This window comes from Columba livia, chromosome Z (genome assembly GCF_036013475.1).
Source record: "Columba livia isolate bColLiv1 breed racing homer chromosome Z, bColLiv1.pat.W.v2, whole genome shotgun sequence".
Taxonomy (NCBI): Eukaryota; Metazoa; Chordata; class Aves; order Columbiformes; family Columbidae; genus Columba; species Columba livia.
The window spans coordinates 83,646,046-83,663,790 of NC_088642.1; the positions used below are offsets into that span (position 1 = coordinate 83,646,046).

The following is a 17,745-nucleotide window of genomic DNA, read 5'->3' on the forward strand; positions in this document are numbered from 1 at the left end:
CGGGACTGACAGACAGACAGACAGACGGACAGACGGATGACCACCATTATAGTGGCGCTCAATATTTGGATTTTCCACGTTTCTTTCATCTTGAGTTTTAGGATTTAAAATATTCATGTGTACTAAAGAGATATCAGAGTGGCTGGAGACAAATGCACATGCTCGTTTATTGAATTAATAGGAATCTTCCAAATACAAACTTGTGATGGCAGTTTTCCTCTTGACTTGTAGCCTAACCTTAATCCAAGTCTATCTGGGATGAAATGAACCTTAAATGGAGCCACTGCTCTTCCTCACAGGAGATGATTCATCTTCAGTCAGCCATGTGTAAAGGATAAATGTGGATTAGCTCTTGTAATTTGTGTCTATTCTCTTACTCTGTCTTTCTCTGTAAAATAGATAGAGACCTCTTGCCAACTACTGAGGCAGTTGTTCATTAATTCTTGGACCTTCTGACTATATTTCTATGTTGTATAAGCATTTATGTGCCAAATAACAATTAAAAAAAGAAAAAAAGCAACCTTCAGCATCTCAGCTATAATGTCATTCCCATTGAATTAACAATACATTTTATTTGTATTCTAACTGTTAATAAGATTTTGCGGGGGCTTGGGAATGCGTATTACAGTAATAAGAAATAGGTAATCAGCTGTCAAAAAAGCCATACTTCTGATTAGTATGAATTCTTTCTCTTCGGGCTCACTGGCAGAAGAATAAATAAATGCACAAAAGAATAAACAATGCACTTTACTTGTATGGTTACATTTTACTTAAATTTTCTTGTGAGGATTTTTGTTGCTCGGAGAAAAAGTCCAACACTGATGTGTACCCATGAAGTTCCTTGACCATTCAGAAAGTGTGATACTTTGGCAAGCACAGTAGTCCAGTATATGCTGTTCCTTGCATGACAAGGGTTGAGCTCCTTGAACGTACAGCAGGTAGCTATGTCCCTGTTTCTAAATAAATGCTTTTATTTAACTTTCAGAGGCTTTTATTTCTTTATATATTTCAAATTTATATGCAAATCTCATAGGAATATGCTTTCTGTACTATCCCAGTCCATCTGCACTGCTGGTCGCTCACTCCAGCCTCTGCTTTGTACGACTGGAAAACAAAACCATGATCTCACTAGAAGCTGGTGAATGTCTCCTACGTGAAGAATCAAATTAGACCAAGATTTAATCAAGTATCTCCATTGTCTTCAATCTGCCAAACAGCAATAACACATTTAACTGGTTTGCACATAATAATGATATTAGGTGCAGGGGAAGTGAGATGTGGGCAGGACCAGAGGCTGAAGGCGCATCAGCAGTGCTGAGGGTCTTTGCAAAGCTTGACACGTCTGCAGGTCCCAGTCTCAGTTCTGGTCTGTCAGGCTACAGCAATGCAGATGTAGTCTCATTAACCCCACGCTGCAAGCCTAGTTCTTGGGGCTTTTGGATTCTAACATCAAACCTTCTATTTTAAGTATTCTCTGTAGAAAATATTCAGGTTTCTTTCTCTTGTAACTGAAGTTATGCCTTCATACTGCTACGGGTACATTAATTCTCGTTCTCACAGAATCATGGAATAGTTTGTGTTGGAGGGAACTTCAGGTGTCCGCCAGTGCCCCCTGCCATGACAGGGACATCTTCACCAGCTCAGGGTGCTCAGAGCCCATCCAGCCTGGCCTGGGATGTCTCAGGGATGGTTCATCCACCACCTCTCTGGGTACCTGGCACAGGCTCTCACCACCCTCAGGGCAACAATTTCTTCCTCATGTCCAGCCTGAATCTCCCTCCTTTAGTTTAAACCATCAGCCCTTGTCCTGTCACAACAGGCCCTGCTCAAAAGTCTGTCCCATCTTTCTCATGGGCCCCTTTTAAGCACTGAAAGGTGCACTAAGGTGTCCTGAAGCTTCTCTTCTCCAGCTGAACACCCCAACTCTCTCAGCCTGTCCCCCAGCAGAGCTGTTCTCACACTGCATGTCTCATAGAGCCTTCTAATTTCTGCCTTGTGGTGGGATTTTCCTAAGGGAGCCCTGAGCCCCCATCCCTGGTCTCTGTGGGAAGACCTGGCCTGTGTGTGGTGCAGCCATTGCCCCGCCATCTCCACTGCAGCCTCTTTTTATTTTTGCACATCTACCTCAACATCTCCACCAGCTGTCCAGCCTCAAGAAGCCCCCAGACCCTTGTGTTGTGTTCCTGTGTCCTGGAACCCTCCATCCCCCAGGATCATGGTGCCTTCACACCTTCCCCTTACAGAATACAGGAATGTGAGGGGCTGGAAGGGACCTGGCAAGCTCATCCAGTGCAATCCCCCCATGGAGCAGGAACACCCGGATGAGGTTACACAGGAAGGTGTCCAGGCGGGTTGGAATGTCTGCACAGAAGGAGACTCCACAACCCCCTGGGCAGCCTGGGCCAGGCTCTGCCACCCTCACCCCAACAAGTTTCTTCTCCTCTTTCAGTGGAACCTCCTATGTTCCAGTTTGCACCCATTGCCCCTTGTCCTGTCACTGGTTGTCACCAGAAGAGCCTGGCTCCATCCTCCTGACACTGCCCCTTTCCATCTTGATCCCCATGAATGAGTCCCCCCTCAGTCTCCTCTTGTCCAGCTCCAGAGCCCCAGCTCCCTCAGCCTTTCCTCACACGGGAGATGCTCCACTCCCTCCAGCATCTTGGTGGCTGCGCTGGACTCTCTCCAGCAGTTCCCTGTCCTGCTGGAACTGAGGGGCCACAACTGGACACAATAAGCCAGCACCTGGTTTGCTCTCCAGGTTTGCAGCCAGCTCTGGAGCATTCCCCTCCCTCTCTACATCCATGTTCACCTTCTCAGCTATTTTGTAGTTGTTTTCCAAATCAGTGTTTTCTTTTGATCAAAGTTCTGGCCTTTGTACAAAGCCTCTATTATCTGCAGTATTTTTATTTTTTTATATCCTTGATCTGCACACTCCGTAGGTGTATCACAATATCTAAGCATCACCAAGAGATGACAAAAAGCTGGTCTATTTAAACTGTCAAAACTTCTTTTCAGATCTTTTATCTGTCAACAGCACCCGCTTTATTCGGTGGTCGTGCTTTAGAAAATAATTTCTCTGGCATTTTAAAACTTTACTGTTTTCCTCACTCAACTCCTATTCTGTTATTTTTATTAAATTGTTCACTGTTTTTCAGCCTTCAGGTATTTTTTCTTCCACACTCTGGTTTTAAGTAGTACTGGCACTGGGGCTGGCAGTCAGTCCTGCGTAACAGCCTGAAGGATCGCTGCAAGAGGGGAAATCTGTGTCTCCTTGCTCATTATAAGTATATGTATGATATTATATGTCTATTTAGTTATACACTGAAGAAAGTATTCTTGCTTATGTTAAAAAATATATTTTTTTTAATATATGGACATGTATACATATACACTATACATACAAAATATGTGTTTGTGTATATATATCTACACATGAAAGACAGGGATTGAAACAGCCATTTATTCTACCTGGAAAGGGTGGCTGGTTACATGGTACTCAATCCCTGACTGCTCAATTAATGCCACCACCCTCGCATCACTCATTTGTTCATTTTAAATGTGATGAGATATTTTGGTGAATGCAACTGAAAGAGGCTAAATAGTAAATGGCAAATGCTCCTTACAAAACACCAAATTTCTGGGGCCTAAAAGGGATCTTCCCTAACATCTGTGTCCAGCCCACGGGGGTTGCAGACCGGGGTGGGTTGTGTCTCTCCGGGTAAGCATCCAAAATCTGGGGGTGCCCGGAGTGAAGATCATGCTCTCAATTTACACTTCAGATTTAATTTGATCTATTTTATTGAGATTGGCTAGTGGAAAATCAGGGGGACTCAGTCGGGTAGGGGGAGCTGTGGGCACAATAAGGGGGTTTGCAGCACAAGGAGCCCACAGGCATCACTGCTGCAGCGCAGAACATTGCCTCTGGCTGATCGTCCTTCCTCATCACTTCCAGCAGCATTTTAATGGGCAGTAACATCTGGAAGCAAATCGGGGATCACGGTGGTTGTCTCTGCCTATTTGCTACTCCCCAGGATGGTCCTGGGGGTCTGGATTTGATCCAGCAGCAGCACATGGAGACCAGCATCGGTCCTCAGCCACCCTCCAGCACCGCCCTCAGTGGCTCTCCTGTCTCTGGTTTGGCTGCAGATGCGAGGCAAGCATTGCAAAACTGTCGGGAGACATCAGTATTATCAGGCACGAGGCCCAGAAGACTGAGAAAGAGATTTATGGCCTTCACTCTGCACTCAAAAACTGTGTTAGTGATTTTGAGAAGAAGGTGAGTACAATACTTGGTGAGATAGATCTGTCTATCTATCTACCTGTCTGTTGATCTATCTATCTATCCATCCATCCATCCACCAATCTATCTTCCTTTCCTAATTGCTGAACAATTTTAAAGGCTGATATCGTATTTAACAGTGTATCATGACATCTATTAAAAAACATACCATGGAATGGTAGTGGCATTTATAATAGATGTAAGGTAACAACGGATAAGGAAAATATTCCAGGGTTTGGAGATCCTGACATTGTAAATGGCTGATTACACTTTCCCAATATCGTTTATGAGTCCCTTGAACTCATCAGATCATGACTCTGGTTCAGGAGCATCTGGAAGTTTCAGTTCACAGGATCATAGAATACCAGGTCAGAAGGGACCACAAGGATCATCTGGTCCAGCCTTTCTTGGCAAAAAAACCCACTGCAGTTGCAGGGATTTTGGAGCTAAAGAAGGCCATCTAAATCTTCTGGGTTTTCTTTATTTATATTATACTCTGGTATTAAATATAATCTCATTAGCACATTTTGACTGCAACCCTGCTGCACAAGGCACAGTGCCAGCCGTCATGTACCTTGCCTAGCCAAGGTCATCCTCTCCAAAGAAAAATTACGCATGACAGAACTTCAACAGAGATATCTTACCTGGAATTCTGTTGATGCTTGAGCATCTGTCTCCTTGAATACTTGTAAAAAATGTTCTTCTTCACCTGGAAATGGGGAATGGAGCAGATGCACGTGTCAGTCACACAAAACAGTACTCAAAATCTTGTAAAAAAAGGATAGACGTTGAACAGGGTGGAGACGCAACTTCCTCAGCTGAAAAGGGAAAATTAATCCTCACATGGTTGTAGGAAAGAAGAAAGGAAAGGATTTCTGAAAAGGAGCCAGGTGTTCCTGTGAAGGAAGAAAATACCAAGTCAGTGTAAGGGTCTTCATTGACACCTTTTTGACATTGACATGCCACAGCTACCAAAAAAACCATGACTTTTTGTGCTTGCTTGGTGTAAAATCTCTGAAGAAAATTGCTGGATTTTGATGTCAGAAACCTATTTCTCCGACAACCTCACGCTCCAGGCGTTTTCTCTGGGCTGTTTAATCTGCTGCTGCAAGTAGCAGCAGCTGCTGACCTTGAAAACTCCTGGAGCCTGAGGTTGTCGAAGAAATAGGTTTCTGGTGGCTTCCAGTCTCCTGAGTCACTTGCATGCCATGTTCCAGAGGCAGGTGGACGTCCAACGTGAAATAGCAGGTGCTGTTGCTGGAGCATCCGCAGTGTTTCCACGCTGCACCTCTGATGCATCGGGAGCCCTCAGCTCTGCGCCTGCACACCAGCTGTGATGTGCAAAGTCAGACGTTTGCAGATGATGGGCCAACAGCTCAGGGCCCTGGTTTGCCAGACCTTCTGAGGGCTGAAATCACAGCTCTTAGATGGGATGTTTCTAGCTCTACCTGCTTACACGGACTGATGCAGTCAGGTCAAGGGGGAGAACAGACATGTGTCCATTCTTGCAGGACATGGGGTTCTTAGCTTCACTATATGAGTCCTCCTTGTTCTCTGAATCCTGTCTGAGGGCACTGAGCCCACAGGTCAGGTTGCTGAATCACAGGATCACAGAATAGTTTGGGTTGGAAGGCACTTTCAAAGCTCATCTGGTCCAGCCCCTGCCATGAGCATCTTCTCTTCCCCTCTCCCTAGCAATGAACGTTCCCCTGGTGAGGGCATCTCCAGACACAGAACTGCGGGAGAGCACCAGGTACCTGGGACACCCCACAGCCCAGAGACTGAGGGTCTGCGCAGAGCTGGGGATGCACATCCCAGCCTGGACATGGCACGGGAGGTGGAAGCTTTGAGCAGGTTCACCAGGTGACATCTTGGTGCTGCAGATATTTGGTGAGAGATCGGCCATGAGCCGCCACGTGCGCTCGCAGCCAAGAAGCCAATGGTGCCCTGGGCTGCATCCCCAGCCCCGTGGGCAGCAGGTTTGGGGGATCCTGCCCCTCTGCTCCGCTCTGCTGAGACCCCCCTGCAGTGCTGGTCCAGCTCTGGGTCCTCAGCACAGACACACACGGAGCTGCTGGAGAGGGGCCAGAGGAGCCCCAGGAATGACCCGAGGCTGGAACAGCTCTGCTGGGGACAGGTGAGAGAGCTGGGGTGTTCACTGGAGAAGAGAAGCTCCGAGACACCTTAGTGCACCTTTCAGTGCTTAAAAGGGGCCATGAGAAAGATGGGACAGACTTTTGAGCAGGGCCTGTTGTGACAGGACAAGGGCTGATGGTTTAAACTAAAGGAGGGAGATTCAGGCCGGACATGAGGAAGAAATTGTTGTCCTGAGGGTGGTGAGAGCCTGTGCCAGGTACCCAGAGAGGTGGTGGATGAACCATCCCTGGAGACATCCCAGGCCAGGCTGGACGGGGCTCTGAGCACCCTGAGCTGCTGAAGATGTCCCTGTCATGGCAGGGGGACTGGGGAGCTGGGGAGGGCCCTGCAACACAAACCATCTGTGATTCTCTTCACACTTCTTGGGATCCCATGAGGTGCTGGACAGTCAACATTTGGAACTTGTCTGTGCTTTCAGGTATTCGTCCCGTGGTTCTGGACACCCCTGGGCAGGTTTAAATGGTGCCCAGTGTCTTGTTTAATTAACAAGCTCATTCCTTGCCCATGTGTGTAACAGCGAAGCCTGAATCAACAAAGCCTTTGAGTCCAGCAGGTCTTGGTGACTCTGAGCTCAATATTCAGGTTTACCGCATTTAATTATTTGGGAGAAAATTTCATTTTTGTGTAGCTGTTCCTCGATAGCTGTTTTTTCGTTTTGTCTTGCAATCATAATGTGTATTTAAATGTAAGTGCTCAGTGTGGCTCATAAAGGCATTCTCTGTTGAATTCTCATTAGGTAATGCAGCTATTAGGCAAGATAGAGGCTTCCAACTCTGATCAAAGCTTGACTTTAAAGACAGTCCAGGGAGATCAACATCACGAATTGCAGCTTCTGGATTTCAAGTAGGTGATGGAGGGTTTTTCATTATGATAATTCACCCTGAATGCTTTAGTGTGATGAACAGGTTGCCATGAAACAGCAAAACAAACCCGATAATTAGCATCCATTCAAAACACTGAGAGAAGGTTAATGAAAATCTATGCCATAAAATAATGAAAATACATAATGAAAGTATATTGTCTTGCGAGCTAATTGTTAAAATGGGGCGCTAAATGCCACCCTGTAAGAAGAAAGGTATGATACCAATTAACTTTTTATACTTAAAAGAAAGGCATGAAATACAAAATGCTATTTACCATTATAATTGGGACTAATTGGTGACTTGCCTAGTACGCAAAACAAGACATTTTCTTTATGCACTTGCACTCTGCCCATTTATGAGACCACCAGGGTGCTGGTGATGAAGAAACTTGGGCACGAGGCGAAAGCAGCTGCAGAGCCTCATATGACCATAGATTTGTGATTAGTTTCTTGCTTCTGCAATCAATGTAATTTTCCTGTTCTAGCTGCAGAAGTACTTTCAGGGTGCCATTTTAATCTTGATGAGTTTTAGAGAGGGAAGGATGAAACGAACAAAAGTATCTGGCATCCGTATTCAGAACAATGCAAAACAGCGCGGCATTGAATAGCAGAGGCAGCACAAATAATTTAAAATGTAATTATAATAATCCTGCAATAACAATATTTCAAAGGCAACAGCTTCCCGTCTTTAAAATGGTGAAGTAGTTGAATAAAGATTTATTTTAATAAGGATTCTATCTGAATTGTATTCAGAGGTAAAAAAAGGGCTAGAACTTTAAACAGCAGAAAGTTCTCATCAAGAGAACCAGAAAAGAAATGGGGGTGAATAGAGAAATAACAGCAAAGAACTAAAACTGGGAAAAAGGAAGAACAGGGAGACAAAGAGCAGTGAGCAGTGGAGATCGAGACGATACAAAAGGCACAAGAAATGGAACCGAAACAAGAGGGGAGGGAAATGGAACAATGCCAGAAAAGACAGAAATTTGAAAACTGAATTAAAGTAAATGCTGAGTTTCTCAAGAGTTAATGAGACCTGACTGAAATTGCCATCAGAAATAGGAAACCTGAGAAGAGGTGGCTTTCAAGACACTGAGATGTGCTGCCGTTGTCTATCCAACATAAAAGCCAAAATTCTTATTTACTAAATGTTCACATTCTATTCCTGTTAATATAAAATTAATGAAAACAGCGGGCCCTTTGGGAAATGTCTGTCTCCTTTTATATTGCTCCTTTAAAAGTCTACCAGGTTTATGCATTCCTTTTACAGAGCTGAAGTAAAATCTAGCTTGTGGAACAGACTGGGGCTTCCATATAAATCTTGACATATTTAAACCGTCTTTAAAGCCCCGAGTTAACTTTTCAGCTGTGTGGGTTCCAGTCACCTCTGACCGCACCCTGGAACTTGAACTGTAAATGTACAAACTGATATTGTTACTGAAAACTGGATGGATTTTAAACATATTTCAGGATTTCATGGGAATCGTGCTTATTCTTCCACCCGTAATAGTTGTATTCAACTGCACAAAGCCAATTCAATTGCCAATCAGTCTATTTTCACATATAAAAATTTATTGTAGCACTACCTGAGTTTGCTTTTATTAAATATCCACGGCTGTCCCCTTGTCAATATTTCAGGACTTTGCTGGGCTAAAGACGGTGGTAAATCATCTGCCCCAAAGGAAGTTTCAAGCAGAGTAAAACACGGAACTGTTTTGTTATCAATAAGAAATTACGTTGTAATTGTAACTATTATGTATTATTAGTACTGATAATAATGATCGTACTATTAAAAATGATCCTGCCACTACCAGGCGTGTCCCTCAGGAGTTGTGTCCCAGCCATTGTCACACGCTGGCCTCAGTTTGTGGGGTTTTCACCCTTCATACACAATTATTGCAATTTTATCTGAACCACATGAGCTGTGTAACCTCGTGTAACTGCCGGTGTGGCTCATCACATTTTCAGTATTCACTAAACGACCTTTTTAAATGTTGTGCTAATTATTTCTGAAGTAATTATTTCTTCCCGTTCATCCCAAGCCACACTTGGACTGGTTGCCAGGTCCTTTCTAAGTTGCTCAAATACAGTCTCACACAATTTATTTTTAAGTATTTCCCCATTTTCCAGCTTTGGAGAAATCGGAGCAAAGTCAAATTCCAGCTGCCAGCTACACGAGGTTTGGTTTTGAACTAAAAAGAGTAAGAGCGATAAGCTGACCTAACAAGGCTACTTGTATAGAAGATCTTGAAAGGACACTCTCTACAGCAAACTGCAACAACGTATCACTTAGAGAGATTTTGCTATCTTTAATTTATTTTTTAACCACATCTACAGCAACTGCTGCTGGAAATTATCACTTCATTAGACTGACACAAAGCTGTCGTTAATCACAGCGTATAAAAGATGCTTTCACTCCAACACCCTTTAGGAAAGTGATATTAAATATTAGAAGTGCTGCAAGTATTAAGTCCAGTTCTAAAATCTTGCTCTTTACCTGTTGATTTGTACCCTGAGGCCCAAGCAAGTTTAAAGTAATCATTGCTTTAATGAAAGCACACGTAAGAAATAAATACAATTACATCAAAATTTTTCATGACACTCTTACAGTCAAGTCATCTATAAGCATGAACATTTACATGTATGACCACAGCTTGGACCTGTGTTTACAGTTTGTAATGTTCACGTGGTAAATTACCTGCTGCAGGACAAGAAAAGCAAAACCCAGACCACATAGTTCGCTGTAACTCGATGTTTTCCTGCAGATTTGAGTGGAGCAGCGTTTGTTCGCCGCCCTCGCCCGCGGTTCCCATCTCCTCTGGGTGCTGTTGGTCTGTTCTCTCTGGCTCAGCTTTCACATTTCCATCCAACTGATGCCTCAGAGGCAAATGTGCATTCTCCTTTTGTTTGCAATCTTTTAGTTATAATTTATTTTTTTTAATCCTTAGAGATAAAACTACAAGCCATTTTGCTGCTCTCCCCGATGTCCAGCAGCGCAGTCAATATTCAATGGGATATTGTGCTTTTTTAATCAACTTCAAACAGAGTTAATTCAAGTAGGAAATTAACACTTTTCAGCCCTCAGATATTTTCTTAGCATAGACCAAACTGCAGAAATCAGATTTTGGCACGTAGGTACAACCTTCAAGGTAAGGATTAGTAAAATAATCGAGCTTAGGGCTTGTTAGAAAGCTACTTGGGAAATTTGGAGTAATTTAAACGTTTTACTCAAGTGACTCAGGACTCCTCCATAAAACTGACTAAGACTTAGTCTTGTTACCAAAAAAAATAATGCTAATTTTAGGTTGACAAGTATTCTGAGTGACTTCAGGGATCAGATACAGACTCATCGGAAGTGGACGGAAGCGCAGTTGACACGGTCTGAAGAAGATCAAGCCCAGAGCAGGCAGCAGCTGCTGGACGTGGTGAAGGAGAGACTGGTAAGACCTTCGGGGACACCCAACCAGGGCACATCACCTCCAGGTGCCAAATCACGCACTCAAAACCCGAGATCTAACACAAAACCGGATGCCAGCCAGAAAAACTATGAGTTATGGAAATCACGTAATTGTAGATTAATTTATTTTGGAAGGGTTCAACCGCTCTCTCAACCAGGACCAACAGCAAAGTCAGGGCTTGAGTGTCGTGGTTGAGACTGACAAATGACATAAACCAAGTTCTTCCACGATGAAAGTAGTAGATGCCGTTTATTGCCACAAGTGCATTTTTATACAGTTCTACCAATTCATGTGTCTCTTCACTATTGGTTACAAGTTACAGCAGTAACATCTCATTGGCTAGTTTTGCTATCATCAATGTTACTCTTCTACTCCCTTCTCTCTCACGGGTACATCCTGAACATCTTCGGATACTCCTTTACTCCCATCTTTCTCACGAGTAGGCCTTAATATCTTCAAGGCTAATTTGTGTTCTCATGCCCTCCATCAGGGAATCCACGGACCCACCGTGGTCCCACACTTGGGTCTCACCTGAGTGATTTTTGTTGCTGAGGATGGAGATCTCACAACATTCTGGGCATCCTCAGTTCCAGCAGTACAGGAAACTGCTGGAGAGAGTCCAGCGTAGGGCAACAAAGATGCTGAAGGGAGTGGAGCACCTCCCGTGTGAGGAAAGGCTGAGGGAGCTGGGGCTCTGGAGCTGGACAAGAGGACACTGAGGGGGGACTCATTCCTGGGGATCAATATGGAAAGGGGGAGTGTCAGGAGGATGGAGCCAGGCTCTTCTGGTGACAACCAGTGACAGGACAAGGGGCAATGGGTGCAAACTGGAACACAGGAGGTTCCACTCAAATTTGAGAAGAAACTTGTTCCTGGTGAGGGTGGCAGAGCCTGGAACAGGCTGCCCAGGGGGTTGTGGAGTCTCCTTCTGTGCAGACATTCCAACCCGCCTGGACACCTTCCTGTGTAACCTCATCTGGGTGTTCCTGCTCCATGGGGGGATTGGACTAGATGATCTTTCCAGGTCCCTTCCAATCCCTAGCATTCTATGATTCTATGATTCTATGATCCCAGGAAACAAAATCTTCCCTGATAATGGCACCGCTTCACATCTGCATAACCCTGATGTACCCAACAGTGACAGGGTCTTTTCCCAAAGGGCTTACCGGTGCCAGCACTGAACACCACCCAGTTTCATCCATTGATAAGCTCAGAAAACAAAGGGACTGTCTGTGCAAATTCTGCATGGTTTTAAACACAGACCAACCCTCACCACTCTGTGGTCAGTGTGTTAAAACATGTTGTTTCGCTTCCACAGCAGCAGTTAGTGCTTGGCACAGGACCAATACCTTCTAATTAATTCCTTCACAGCTTTTAAAGCTTTTCCTGCTTTGCTGTGTGCAGCTCATTCCACTTCAGCCTTCAAAAGCGATTGAAACACCATCACCTTGTCTTAGCACTGCTGATCAAACACCAGATTCAGACGTTTGGAACTAAAATGCTCTTGAGCTTTAATCTCCATTTATCCAGCCTGACGATGACCTCTTGTACTCAATCAACCAACACGTAGTGCAGCCAGGAAGATACCAAAACCATCAGCTGCTATCTCAAAGCTGCTGTTTGAATTCCTTTCCTCCACTAACAGTTTCTGTGATTATGTTGCAGAAAACACACCGATATATGCAGCTACTCTCCCCCAGGGGAGAATGCTGTACCAAAAAAGGCAGCATTAACAGGAGCTAAAGCTTTCAAAGCCTTCTTAAATAGGTTGAGTAAGGTGTGCGTTTGTTTTTCTATGTATGCATACATGTACACAGAGCATGCATGGTGGTCATCTGGATGTCATCTTGGTGGAAGCTCAGATCAGCTCCTGGGTGCTGAAGGAAACCTCAGCATCAATGCTGGAGAAAAGCAGCTGGGGACGAGCTTAAATCTGTACCAGGAGTGCACTTGTCCAGCCACCTGCACTACACGGCAACATTTGCAAAGTCAGAGCATGTTCCACCACCTCGTTGAACTCTGTTTAGGTTCAGACAGCTCTGCTGGGTTTGCAAACACCTTCCTTGGGAGGCAGAGCCACTGCCTGGGGCCCACAGGTCTCCCTTGGGCTGCAAGGGCGAGAGAAGGTTGGATGGTTTTCATAGAATCACAGATGGTTTGTGTTGAAGGACCTTCCCAGCCCCCCAGTTCCCCTGCCATGACAGGGACATCTTCAGCAGCTCAGGGTGCTCAGAGCCCCGTCCAGCCTGGCCTGGGATGTCTCAGGGATGGTTCATCCACCACCTCTCTGGGTACCTGGCACAGGCTCTCACCACCCTCAGGACAACAATTTCTTCCTCATGTCCAGCCTGAATCTCCCTCCTTTAGTTTAAACCATCAGCCCTTGTCCTGTCACAACAGGCCCTGCTCAAAAGTCTGTCCCATCTTTCTCATGCGCCACTTTTAAGTGCATAAAAGCCACAATATGTTCTCCCCGGAGCTTCTGTTCTCCAGCTGAACAACCCCAATTTTGATCATATTGATCAGATTTGACCAGACTGATGGTCAAATAAAGAGTTGACCAGAGGACTCAGTGAAACCTGAAGACCAAGGAAGGGGTGGGCAGGTGCTCAGCTCAGGTCTGAGCAGGAGCAGTTGCCTCCAAGACTTGTTCTGAGCTCAGAAGAGAGAGAGCACTGCTGGTCACCCCTCAGTTAGGACAGCTCTTACTGGGCTCAGCCTCACCGATGCCAGCAGCTGAGCTGGGTTTATACCACTGCATTGCACCCCTTAGGTCAGGAAGCTTGGGCTTGAATGGGCACGCAAAGGCAACCTGAAACGCGCTGTCAGAGTTCGCAGGCTTGCATGACAAATCACTGGGTTTAAATGAATAAACAAATAAAATAACAACAATTTTAAAAGTACCTTTGTACCAGCCCAGGCCCAGTTTCCCAGTTTATTTTGTTGGTTGTAGAAGGGAGGACAGACACATCCCCTGGGGTACCAGACCTCCCCTGCATTTATTCAGTCAGGCATGGGATTAGGAGTCAAGACTGACCGAACACAAGATTGGCAGAAGGCAGGTTAATATGGGCATATTTAAAATGTCCCTGTGTTATGTATTTAAAGGAAAGAACAGAAAAAAGAGTAGAAGAAAAGCTCCTACTTCTGTCGCTAAAGCTAGAACAAATAGATAAACCACAGAAATATGAGAAGCAGAAGAACCAGATGAAAAGTGATGAAAAAAACCTGCAGGCCAGAATCACCAGGTTTGAAAGACAGATCTGGAAGGAGCTTGAGGAGATCCAAAACGAATACAGATCAGGTGAGGAGGGGCTTTCACACATTATTTTTTTTTTAAATAAATATCTACCGCAACTTCCTGCTTCAGAAAATACTTCCCAGTAAAGACAGAAAGACATTGAAATGACTATTTCTCTCTCCCAAACCCCATTTGCAGATGTGTAAGGGTTACCCGCTTGTCTTTACAAACAGCCTGCATGAGATTTTCACGCAGGTTGCTTTTGCTTCCTAAGAATCTCAAGGCAGGATAATTTAAAAGGCAATTTCAGAACCTGTTTTCCTGATGTTTTAGAGTATTTCTCCTGTTAGCAAGGTCACTAACCTCCACGTGGAGGCACAGGTTGTTCCGTTCTGCACAGATCCTGAGGCTGTGACTGTGCTTGATGGTTTTGTGCCATTTCCACCCTTCACTCCCCATTCTCAATTAGCAGTAGCTGCAGAAAGAGGCATCTGGATGAGCTACAGCTGCCCGGCACACGCTGTACGTGGTGGGAGTGAGATGGGAAGCAGTCAGGTAACATCGCTGAACACACGGCAGCTACGTCTTATGGGGACAGTCACATCGATGTAGCTCACAGAGCACGAACTACATTACAGTACCCATTTGCGATGATCTGACTTTCAGCAGCAATGAGAAAGGCTTTCGCCTGGCACCGAGCACAGGGAAGATTTGCCCACTGTAACCCACCCTTCGTCACTCAAACCTAATTTATCAAAACAGCCTCCACTTGCAGCTGGTAATGGACACATCAAAGAAACAAGAATCACTCATCCCTCTCTCCAAGGGAACAGATGGCTGAAAGTTGTTACCCGAGGGATTCACATCTTACATGTTCTCACTTCAAACTCAAGCATCTGGTTCTCGTCTTCCAAGCCGTCTGTGATCGAGGACCCCAGTTCTTTACTTCAGCTCTGACTCCCTCATGATCCACAGCCCACCTGCTCCAAGGCAAACCAAGCTCTAAATAGCTCAGGTCTTCGTGCATCTTGAGAGGGGAATTCTTGGCTGTCTCCAAGACAATCTGAGTGAGCACAAGAGAGCATCTCAGGGAAAGCAGCAGCTAAGAGGAGCCAGAATTCTAGATTCCGATGCTGAGAGGGTTCTTAGCTCCAAATTCCCACTTGCAGAAACAGGCAACAGAAGAGATCCATTTATAGCGAACTTTGGGTGTGCACATGTTCAAACCCAAGTCCAGGGATTTCTCTTTGCCATCGCAGTCCCCTGGTAGGGGCTGTCCCCAAAAAGGGGGAGAGAGGAAGCCTCTGGGCTGTGTGTGTTTCAGCACAGATCGGAATCTTGGAAATCTGAGACGTGCCCAGAACTCACAAAATTCTAAGCAGTATGCAGTGTTTTGGTTGAATATTAAGTGAAGAAGTGACAAATTTAATCTATATTAAACAACCATTCCAAAAAGAAAAAACATGTAATCAGATGCCACGTTACAATGAACACCTTCAGAGGGGGAAAAAAAAAGAAAAAGAAAATAGAGGAAGAGAATGAATTAATCAATCCACTGTGAGGCTGGTTGCTTGCTAATAAGTTAACATATGTGACATGCTGGACAATTGTGAAGAGCTACTGTAATAGCTAGGTAACAGCAGCTCACAATTCTATTTTTCCAGTCTTCATTGACAATATTTTACTGTACATTGGTTTAAAAAATGTGCTTCAGGTAGTCTGTAGCTCCATTTTGGAAAAAAGTCTGTCTGCATGCTCCCATTTCTTTCTTTTTCTACACCTACAAATACCAACAGCTGGTGAAGCTGAGCTCCCATTCTCACAGAAGTGCAGGACAAACCAACATCCATCTCAGATGAAGTGTAATTCCTGTTTACATTTGATATAACTCTGGAGATCCATGGCACTAACCTCACTCTCTGGTGGGCAAACTGCAGAGCAAGTGTCAGAATCCGATGGGAACACAGAGTCTCTGATTCAAAATTAGGACTGTGGACTTAAAAAAAGCCCAAACCAAACAAAAAACGCCAGTGCTTAATGGGAGAACAAAATGCTACGAAGCCAGCAATAACTTTGGTTTTAAAGGCAAACAGCATTTTCTTTACTCCACATCACAAATCTGGTGTCAACTGCAGTTTACTGCTATGTGTATTTATGCTTTATATATTGTCCAATGTATTGGAAGATAGGATTCTTATAGCAAGGAGCTTACAACCCAAGCTGCTAATGCATGATATGGTATTCAGTAAAATGATGGAAAAAAAGTATATTTAATGTACTCTGTATTTATCATGGGTCAGAAACCTTTGCAAAGAAAAAGAAGGGTCTTCTAATGTATCGAGAACAACCACTACCTAATTAATTGTTCCTATTTTCTACCAGGATTCCAAGCCCTTCAGGAGTCTCTGGAGCTGCTTAAGCAAATACAAAACACAAAGCTGAAACTTGAAAAAAAGAAGATTCAAAAAGACATGAAAAAGATACAATGAAAGTGACCTCCTAGAAGAGTGAACACCAAGAACAAGCTTTGTCAGCTCTTGCAGATGCTCTCCAGTGAGAAGCGGCATTGGGTTAAAGAAAGGAGTCTTTAAACACACCTGATTTTGTTCTCCCCTGTCCACAAAGGATGTTATTGCTATTTATGATACTGTGCAGCCACAAAAATAACAGGTCTCTTGACACCAACAGTCATTTTTCACACCAATTTTACTACAGAATACTTCACTACAGAAGTTAAAGGACCGACTTAAAAAGCTACGAGTGATTTAATACAAAAGTATTCATATTATTTTAAGGACTTTAAGAAAATCAGCACTTAGTTGTTAAGTGTGGTTCGCCCAGTCCTGACATAAGCTACACTGGTTTTAGATTGGTGTAACTGTTGAGATCAGGTCTAGTAAATTCTTGCAGTCGCACATGAGGTGTATGTCACAATAGCATTATGAAAAATGGTATAAAATATCTACTGATGCCTGATTTGGATCTATTGTAAGTCACTGAATCATTAGAAGTAGCTAATAAATTTGGTACAGGTGACAAAAAGCTAGTTAACTATTAGCAGATTCATTTCTAAGGAGGTTTATTTCTCGTCTTCTCTGTTTGACTAAATAAAAGTGTGGATTTGCATTAGAACACTAAATAATGTATCAGACACTGTGGGTTTTGTTTTGCTTCAACAAACAAGAAGACTGATCTAGAAATAAGGAGGAAAACCCTGCGGGTAGGGCAATAGACTCATACGGTTTCCCCAACAGAAGCTAGCATGAGTACTTTAGCAGGGAGGTCAAAAAAGGAGGTGACAATGCAATTGCAACGGAAACCTGAATTTTTACAGTACATTTGTTTTTCAGAAAGTCCAAATTTAAGAGGGCTCAGAGAATCCTCCTCCAATAATCCCTACCTCAATCTGTTGTGCTTCTTGCTCTTCAGAAAAGCAGGTTTCCCAAGCCATGGATTGCAGGTGGCTTTTCCAAGAACCAGACCCAAGCAGTGTGAAACCGAGTCGATGTGGACAGCAGGGAACGCTGCTGCAGCAATTAATCACCTCGCTCCTGCAGGCAGAAACTTGGGCAGGTTTAGATGTAAAAAGCTCTAGAAGTCACTCAGGTCTTGTAAAAGATGAAGAACAGCCACCCTACTGCAGACAACCTTTCTGCGAGCTCCTTGGGAAGGGCTCCCGGCCTCACACCCATTTTTGGGTCAGATCCGTGTTCACCACATTCCCTACAAGCAGCTGGAAATCAGCAACAGT

General features: G+C 44.3%; 1 protein-coding gene across 1 annotated transcript in view; it reads left to right on the forward strand.

Annotated features, from left to right (window-relative positions):
• FAM81B (family with sequence similarity 81 member B) overlaps positions 1-17,302 on the forward strand; it is a 35,152-nt gene extending 17,850 nt beyond the window's left edge. The window contains exons 4-8 of the mRNA XM_065046552.1: positions 4,147-4,276; positions 7,173-7,279; positions 10,600-10,735; positions 13,862-14,057; positions 16,377-17,302. Of these exons, the coding sequence (XP_064902624.1) occupies positions 4,147-4,276; positions 7,173-7,279; positions 10,600-10,735; positions 13,862-14,057; positions 16,377-16,483 (676 nt within the window). The 3' untranslated portion in view covers positions 16,484-17,302. The remainder of the gene's footprint in view (positions 1-4,146; positions 4,277-7,172; positions 7,280-10,599; positions 10,736-13,861; positions 14,058-16,376) is intronic.
• Positions 17,303-17,745: the final 443 nt, after the last annotated feature.